This window comes from Mastomys coucha, unplaced genomic scaffold (assembly GCF_008632895.1).
Source record: "Mastomys coucha isolate ucsf_1 unplaced genomic scaffold, UCSF_Mcou_1 pScaffold22, whole genome shotgun sequence".
In the NCBI taxonomy this organism is placed as follows: Eukaryota; Metazoa; Chordata; class Mammalia; order Rodentia; family Muridae; genus Mastomys; species Mastomys coucha.
The window spans coordinates 100197817-100206967 of NW_022196905.1; the positions used below are offsets into that span (position 1 = coordinate 100197817).

A 9151-nucleotide genomic window follows, 5' to 3' on the forward strand; every position below is an offset into this window, starting at 1 on the left:
TGTCAGATGAAGAGCTGACTTGACTCTTGTTAGATGAAGAGCTGACTTGGGTCTTGTCAGATGAAGAGCTGACTTGGGTCTTGTTAGATGAAGAGCTGACTTGGGTCTTGTTAGATGAAGAGCTGACTTGGGTCTTGTTAGATCAGAACTATTAGATTCCCTTTTCATTTTCCTTTTTTGGGGGCTTATTCATTTATTTTCAGATAGGGTCTCAATTTTTGGTCCATATTGTCCTGAAATTGTGTGTAGCCCAGGCTACCTTGAACTTGCCGAGATGGCCTGCCTTTGCAGTCATGTTCACTGACACACTCAGCATGTTGGAACAGCCTTAGTGACCAATGCAGTGCTTCACAATTATTTTTCACTATCACCTCCCAAGGGAGCTTTTAAAGACATTTCCTTCAAATTCACCCTGCCTCAGGGTAAGGCTCTTCTACTCTCCCAAGAACCAATTTTCAGCCCTTTAGGAAAAGATAGAACTATGCTCTTTGAGGAGTGTACAACCTTCATGAATGTTAAGAACATTACTCAAACTTTCCTGATGGTTCTCAAGCCACTGTGTTTTGATTTTATAGCTGCCTGCCTCTCAAGCATCACATGGTGACGACTCCGACACTGCTTCTGTGGGGAGAGGAAGATGCGTTTATGGAGGTTGAGATGGCTGAGGTCACAAAGACTTATGTTAAAAACTATTTCAGACTCACCATTTTGTCAGAAGGTAGCCACTGGCTTCAGCAAGACCAGCCTGACATAGTGAATGGACTGATATGGGCGTTCCTGAGGGAAGAATCGAGGAGAGATTGACTGTCTCCTACGGGGAGTCTTTTATGGAATTTTGAAAAGCCTCTTAAAAATTTGTTCCTCAACTTATGTTTTATTAGAAAAAATATGTTTTAATATGCTTGATTATAAATAAATATAGTGACACATGGTACTGAAAAAATCTGTGTAGTTCCTTTTCATTGTATTTGCACAGAAAAACATCTGCCTTAAAATGCACAGTTGTACAAAAGATACCTGGAAAAAATGGCTCCTATTTGGCTCCTTGTTTCCATTATCCTGTTAACATATGGTACCCTTTACAAACAGTCATGAGCTGGGCCACAACATAAAAGGCGGATCTGGGATGGCAAACATTTTAATTTCATTGTTAAAACATTGTTTCTACTATATTTTCTAGCCATTAAAAATTCCAGCATCCGGGGCGTGGTGGCGCACGCCTTTAATCCCAGCACTTGGGAAGCAGAGGCAGGCCGATTTCTGAGTTGGAGGCCAGCCTGGTCTACAGAGTGAGTTCCAGGACAGCCAGGGCTATACAGAGAAATCCTGTCTCAAACTCCCACACACACACAAGAAGCATCTACAGGATGCAATTAAAGCAAGCTGAAGGAGTAGCACCATGCGTTGTATAATAACAAGTCACAGAAGGGAAACTGTGCTGCTCTAGTCACTGCTGTCCACTGTCTTGGGATATCCTCTCTGGCAAAAGAGATGATTAGTAACTTGACAAGTCACAGCACCTTAGTGACACTTCTTCATTACAGAAAGTCCTCATAGTGAAGAAGAATGTGGAGTGTCCCCAGAATTCTCATTGTGCCATAGTAACCTCTAGGCACACTAAAAGCTCAATTGTTTACAACCATAGACTGGAACCTCCTAACAAAAGTGCGCAGTAGGAAGTATCACCAACTTAAAAATGTGAGAACAAGTTTTAACATGTAACTTTAGCAAGTCCTCTCATGTAATGTTGGCACCTGGAAGTGACCTTCCACGGAGATTCCACCTTACTTATCAAGCTTTGGTATCCATAGCTCTTCCAGTTGTAGGGCTAACCTGATACGCATCAATAAATGTGAACTCAGGGACCTAACAATCACTTTCATTCTGGGAAAAGGAATTCAGATTACCAGTTGGAAAAGGCAGCAGAAGTCCTCAGTGCAGCATGGTCCGGATCTAGAAGAGAGCCTAGTTAATACTGACTGGGCTCCACGACTTCCCAAGGACCTCAGGAAAGAAGGGACTCATCCTGGAGACTGTGCTGACACAGGGAAGTAGATCTTATTATAGTCAAGTGTTTTTCAGTTTAGAATGTTGACTGCTTCATGTAGATTAATCTTAACAATATAAGTCCCACATGCTATGGTCAGTTCTGGCCTATTAGAATTAGTGCACTTTTTTTTTTTTTTAATGATTCATTATTGCACCTCACATGCACACAGTGTGCTCTCTTCTCATTCCCCCTCTGCCTCAACTGCTCTCTGTCACCCCCTTTGCTCCTCCCTGCCCCCCTTGCTGGTTCCCTTCCTTCTCTCCAGTCACAGATCCTATTACTCTCTTCCCCACCTCTTCCTCTTTTAAAATCTGTTCTTCATAAATTTCTATGTATGGAAAAGGGCTCATAGGTTCTTAAGGTGCTCTTTCTTAAATGTCTTGGCATAAAGAAAATGAAATCAGCAAAGAAATCAATCTATACGGGCAGCAGACGTAATTCACAGGTTAGCTCTCACTGCAGCCCATAGCAAACTTTACTGGCATTCCCACTTAAGTTTGAAAGCTGAGGTTCATGTTTATTCATTAAAATTCATATCTCTTTAGTAAGTACATAAGAATAATCTAATACCAGAAATTGTTATGTGGAAATTTACTAACCATATATATGAGCAAAACTAATAGCACACCGTGATTGTTCTCGATGAGATTCTAATACTCCTGTGGATTTTTTTTTCTAATTTTAAAGGTAGTGCATCATTTCCTATTAACCAACAATTAGCTTTAAGGGCGCTAATTACATGCAAACGGAAATAGCTCTTGGATGTGGAGAAAGGAATAGCCATAGGCTGAGAAGCAGGCTTCATGGCTCATCTGACCCAGCGCAGAGATACCACAGAGACCACGACCGAGGTAGAGGTGTGGGACAGCAAGACTGCGCAGGAGGTGAACAAGTCCTTATATCCTCCAGCAGTGGCCAACCCCTTCACTCATAACACTCACCTGAGTGCTTGGCGCTGGGCCTGCATCGTCATCCTAGGGACTGTGCTGATACCAGTGCGGGTGTCCTGCATTGTCTTCCTCCTCATCCTTCTCTGGCCAGTGGCCATACTCTCCACCATTAACTTGCCTGCTCAGTCTACCAAACCCATAAGAAGTTGGAGGAAACATCTGATAAGGCCGGTCCTGATATTCCTGTTTCGTTTGGCGTTTTTTTTCGCTGGGTTCCTGGTTAAGGTCAAAGGGAAAAAGGCTACCAGAGAGGAGGCCCCCATCTTTGTAACCGCACCACACTCCACCTTCTTTGACTCAATTGCCGTGGTTGTGGCGGGGCTCCCTTCGGTGGTCTCTGATAGTCAGCATGTGAAGATCCCATTGGCTGGGAAATGCATTCTGTTAACTCAGGCTGTGCTTGTGCAACGAGAAGACCCGAATTCTAGAAAGACTACCCGGAATGAAATCCTCACACGAGTGAAATCTAAAATGAAGTGGCCGCAGATTCTGATTTTTCCGGAAGGATTGTGCACCAACCGCTCCTGTCTTGTCAGTTTTAAACTAGGAGCCTTCTCCCCAGGTGTCCCTGTGCAACCAGTGCTGCTTAGGTACCCCAACACCCTGGACACGGTGACCTGGACTTGGCATGGGTTCTCAAGCTTCCAGGTATGTATGCTTACTCTGAGTCAGCCCTTCACTAGAGTGGAAGTCGAGTTCATGCCTGTTTATACCCCAAGTGAAGAAGAGAAGAAAGACCCCATCCTTTTTGCCAACGCAGTCCGAATCAAGATGGCAAATGCTTTGAAGCTGCCTGTAACAGATCACAGTTTTGAAGACTGCAAACTGATGATTTCTGCTGGTGCACTCCAACTACCCATGGAAGCTGGCTTGGTAGAATTTACAAAAATCAGTCAGAAATTAAAATTAGATTGGGACAATATCCACAAGCACTTGGACAAATACGCTTCATTTGCAGTCGCCTCAAAAGGGGGCAAGATTGGAATTGAAGAGTTCTCACGTTATTTAAAACTCCCAATTTCAGAGCCCCTGAGACAGCTTTTCTCTCTCTTTGACAGGAATCAGGACGGCGCCATAGACTTCCGAGAGTATGTGATAGGTCTCACTGTCCTGTGCAACCCATCCAACACAGAAAAGATTCTACAAATGTCATTTAAACTTTTTGATCTTGATGAGGATGGTTATGTAACAGAACAGGAGTTGACAACTATGCTTCGGGCAGCTTTTGGAGTACCAGACCTAGATGTTTCCACACTCTTCCAGCAGATGGCTGGCAAGGATTCAGATCAGGTTTCATACAGGACTTTTAGGAGGTTTGCCCTAAAACATCCAGCATATGCCAAATTATTTCATTCATACATAGACCTCCAGGCAGCCTATATATACTCATTACCAGGAGAAGTATAAACATTTCCCTAATATTAAGATGTTCAAGGCATCCTTGGAAATAGGAAAAGAACTTTTAGGTGGAAATGATGAACTAAATAAAAAATATCCTTTGAGGAAAAACTCAGTGGTTTTTACTCTAAGTAGCATGGATACTCTCTTGGAAAAGCAACTTGGGGAGGAAAGGGCTTCCATCTTTGAGGAAAGCCAGGTCAAGCACTCAAGCAGAAGTAGAGATAGGAACTATGGAGGGGTGCTGCTTAATGGCTTGCTCCCCATGGCTCACTCAGCATACTTTCTTATACAACCCAGGACCACTTGCCCAGGGGAGGCACTGTTCACAGTGGCCAGAGCCCTCTCACATCAGTCAGTATTCAAGGAAATGTACCACAGATTTGTCCACAGGCTGGTCTGATGGAGACAGTTCTTCAGTTGTCGTCCTTTCCTCTCAAATGGCCCTAGCTCGTGCCATATTGACAGGAACTAACCAACACAGATCTTATATTTAAAATATGCTTGAACAATTCTAATACCTACAGGCACAATAGCATATGCCTGTAGTCCCATCCACCCAGAAAATAAGAAGCAGAAACATGGCTTTACAACCTAGCAAATCTACTTAAACTTAAAAAGATATATAGCTTGATCTGAGGTTTTCATTTTCATTGATAATAAACCGTCCTCAAGCTCCTATTTCCATTCTTAAATTATTTTAATGTGAAATTAAGAACTCCAACAAGGCGACCCTGATTTTCCAGGTATCATATAATGACTCTCTACTGAGACTCCCTATGATTTCTGGCAACATTTATTTCTTGCTTTTTAATTCTTTAATTGAGAGAAGACATCTTTAGAAGGCATCAGAAGGATTCTATATTGTACAATAGAGATACTTGCTCAACCATGTTTGGTGATGCTGTATTTACAAGAGCTAGGAAGTGGGATGAGTCTTTTTGTGCATCATTGGAAGAATGGGTAATGTATTACATGTACATGTAAATGGGGGCATGGTGAAGAAACTGCTGAAATGGTCACTCCATGGCCAGGGGGATGGTTTTTATTGTGGTTAGGAGAGAGAGAACAGGCAGAGACATCAGGAAAAGTCCAAAGCAGAGAGAATGAGAATAGTCAAGGCAGGGGAAAAAACCTTGCTTTTATAGAGAGGATGGATGCGTATCTGAGAGGAGGGAAGTCTGTGAGCTGCAATAGCCTGGAAGCTAGCACAATGGAGGAGAGGTGGTGGGGGTGGTGAGCAGGGTTCAGAGGCTAGTATGGACACTGACATTTATACCAGGTACTTGTGAATAGGGAACTATAGGAGCCTAGATGCTAGCATGGGTTTTGATCTTCTGATAGGGATGCCACAGATGTATGTCAATAGAGAACCATATGCCACTTCTACCAGAGGCAATGGAAATGACTCCTTTTTGGCATACAAAGATTTGACTCGGGCTGGAGAGATGGCTCAGCGGTTAAGAGCACTGACTGCTCTTCCAGAGATCCTAAGTTCAGTTCCCAGAAACCACATGGTGGCTCATAACCATCTGAAATGGGATCTGATGTCCTCTTTTGGTATCTCTGAAGACAGCAACAGTGTACTCATACATTAAATGAATAAACAAATCTCAAAAAAGTTCAAATCATTAAAAAAAGAATCTGATTCACAACTTCCTGAGAAATATTTAATCTAAGTGACAGAAATATTTCTACTGTCCAGCTTGATCTGAGATTAGACTCAATTTTGGACCAAGTCAGGGGCCTGGCCTTTTGGGGTGGTTTAGGGTTCCCTTTGGACCTGACAATACATAATGGAAATTTATTTAGCTGTAAATAAAAATATGAAATGACATAATTTGCATGTAAATGCATGCAATTGGGAAAATATATATACCTGAGGTAACTCAGGTGCAGAAATAAGAACACGTATACATGGATAGCATGGTATGGTTAAGGGGAAGGTTTTTATTGTAGAAATGTGGAAGAGTCTAGAGCAGAGAGAGAAAGTGGTAGACTGAACATGATCAGCAGACTGGAACTGGCCTTGAGAGAAGCAGGAACAGGACAGGGATAGATAGATAGATAGATAGATAGATAGATAGATAGATAGATAGATAGATAGATAGACAGACAGACAGACAGGAGACCAGAGGGAGGGAATGAAGATGGAAAGAAGGGAGTGAGGGGAGGAGGGGGAGCATAGTCAACATCGCAGGTTTATAAGGAGAAAAAGGTAAACCCATGAGCTGGAGACATTTCCTATTGTAGAGGAAGTAAGGAGGGCAGCATGATAACATGAACTCTGAAATGTATAACATGTACTTGTGATAATGAGGGAGCCCCGGAGGTCAGCATGAACTCTGAAATGTATAACATGTACTTGTGATAATGAGGGATGCCTGGAGGTTAGCATGAACGTTGGTATGCTAACACACACCACAGATAGCTCCTTTGGGAGAAGGGCTTCACAATTGCCTGAGGAATGCTGGATTTTTGTCTAACCACCAGAATTTGGAGAGATGGAATTTCATTTGTACCCTACACACTGTACATTTCCACAATAAAGGGAGATCTTAACTTAGAGGCATTAGAGTCATATGTTTGACTTAGGATACCTATAAAAGCCTTACAACTTAAAAAGGGCTATTGGGGTGAGGAAGCCCTCAAAAAAAAGGCAGATAATTTAATAGCTGTGATATGAAACCAGATGGGGTGGGGGAGTTAAGCAGGAATGAAAGCAGGAAGCTGTGAATCATGAGAGGGTTAATCTTTACATTTTCTTAATCCAAATCATTTATTCCTCAAATCTAAGTTCTAGGTATAATGAGCATAGTAAAAAACTGTGCATTTTAGATTAATAAACATAGCTCAGCCAGGAATTTCACCACACTCAAAGCTGCACCTGATAACCAAAACCTAGTGGCATTGAAGGTCTGGAGAATTTTAGAATTTTAAAATAAGAGCATTTAATAGAAATGTATCAGTAGGAATGTATAATGTATAACCTTTACCTAAAAGGGCATGGAAAACCTCTGTAACAAGCCAAGAATATAGACTAGCCAATTTCAGGAACCTGTTGGCCACAAAGGCCCCCCTAGTTAGGTCCAAGAACATAAGCAGGATATGAGCCATCCGGGTGGTTCCAAGGAATGGTCAGTTATAAAGTGAATAGCATTGACCAAACGACATTCTTGTGAATAATGAGTGTGCAGGATGTTTTCCTTGTGACCCTGACTCAATCAGGGGTTGGGTCCCTTTAGAATTTTCCACTGTTTTTTGTTATGTTTCCTTGGTAACCCCTTCACCCCCCTAGTTTGTGGTTTTTCCCTTTAAAGACCCCTCACTTCCTGTGCTTGGGGTCGAGCTCCTCTGCCCTGCATGGGTAATGAACTTGGCCCCAGTATACTGGCTTCCGCCCAAATAAACCTTGTGTGCTTGCAGCAAGATTGGTCTCTCGTGAGTTACTGGGTGGTCGTGTCATCCCAAGACTTGAGTGAGGGTCTCTCAAGCTCCGGGGTCTTTCAGCATCACTTAAGATAATCAGACACAGGCCTAGAATTCCGTGATGCCAGTAGACAGTATATAAACAGAGACTAAGAGCAATGTTCTGCTTTGAACTTCTGGGGAGATGCCACTTTGATTTGCCCTGTGGCTGGAAGAGTCTCTAGTTTGTAACCTGTCTATTGCTAGAGAAGTCTGAGACAGGCTGACTCCATGACAGGCTTCAAATTGGCAGTCCAGGAGACTAGGCGTAAGAACTGGGCCGATCCAGGCAAGGCCAGGCCTAAGAACTGGGCCAATCCAGGCAAGGCCAGGCAAGTTAGTTACTAGAAACAAAAAACAACAACAACAACAACAAAAACCAAAACACCAGGTTTTAGCCAGAAACTGCCCTGTCATCAGAAGCTGACTAGCCACCTGGCCTGCAGCAAGGGCAATGGGTCAGGAACAGTTTCCAGTCCCCACACCCTGGTAACAGAATATCCTTAGAGATGGAGCAAGATGAAGGTCACCTACCCCAGGATCCCCTAATGTGCTTTAAATCAGGCCTGCGAGCTCACTTGGTTGTCTCTCTGTCTTGGTTAATGGGAAACCCCAGCATGCTGGACTTCTGCAGAATAAAACACTCTTTGTGTTTACACACTATGTGAGTCCTGGGTATCATTCTTTGGTGAATCATGGACCCTTACACAACTTTCAGCTAAGATACATCACTCAATTAAGCAGCCTTACGGACCTTAGGACCACAGGAATTTAGAGTGTGAACTTTTGTGTGATGAACCTCAGCATACTAAAATATAACTTGTGCTATACCAACTATGCCTATCTACCTCCTTGCTCAAGATATTAATACTACTGGAAAACTCTGGTGATTCCCCCCTAACCGCCCCCACCGCCATCTTTCATAGATAAAGAGGGCGGAGGATGCAGACAATCCAGGAAGAACACATACAAGTGTTCTTGATTTCAAGTCACTTCTTAACACTCACTGAACGATTGACAAACCCCAACCAATAAGAAGAAAGAACAGATTAAAGCTCTGAGACCTTCCCCTATAGGGAGATTAGGAGGACTCCAGCAGGCTAATGTAAACAGAGCGAGTGCGCCTGCACAGCAGCGCTCGGTCACGTGGCTGCGGGCTTTGATTTCCGAGGCGCGCAATGCTTGGTCCGCTGCGTTTAGGGACCGGCTGTAAACTTAGGTGGGGTGGGAACTTTTTTTCCGGGGCGGACTCCGCTGCGCCCTGCTGGGCTCGGGAACGCCCCCG

At 43.3% G+C, this 9151-nt stretch overlaps 2 protein-coding genes across 3 annotated transcripts in view; both read left to right on the forward strand.

Annotated features, from left to right (window-relative positions):
• Positions 1-935, forward strand: part of Ephx4 (epoxide hydrolase 4) — a 29788-nt gene extending 28853 nt beyond the window's left edge. Inside the window, exon 7 of the mRNA XM_031342230.1 lies at positions 576-935. Coding sequence (XP_031198090.1) covers positions 576-804 — 229 coding nt within the window. The 3' untranslated portion in view covers positions 805-935. The remainder of the gene's footprint in view (positions 1-575) is intronic.
• Positions 936-1610: 675 nt separating this feature from the next.
• LOC116070787 (lysophosphatidylcholine acyltransferase 2B) lies at positions 1611-4513 on the forward strand. 2 transcript variants are annotated; one of them, XM_031342232.1, is made up of 2 exons: positions 1611-1698; positions 2738-4513. In XM_031342232.1, exon 2 carries the CDS (start codon positions 2854-2856, stop codon positions 4405-4407), a length of 1554 nt encoding a protein of 517 aa, XP_031198092.1. In that variant the 5' UTR covers positions 1611-1698; positions 2738-2853; the 3' UTR covers positions 4408-4513. The 2 variants fall into 2 exon arrangements, 1 of the variants encoding a protein (XP_031198092.1); XR_004110563.1 differs by lacking the exon at positions 2738-4513 and adding an exon at positions 1895-2045 and having other exon boundaries at positions 1619-1698.
• The last annotated feature ends 4638 nt before the right edge of the window (positions 4514-9151 follow it).

Coding starts and splice junctions, on each gene's coding strand:
- LOC116070787 (XM_031342232.1), top strand. CDS start 2,854: ATGGCTCATCTGACCCAGCGCAGAGATACCACAGAGACCACGACCGAG.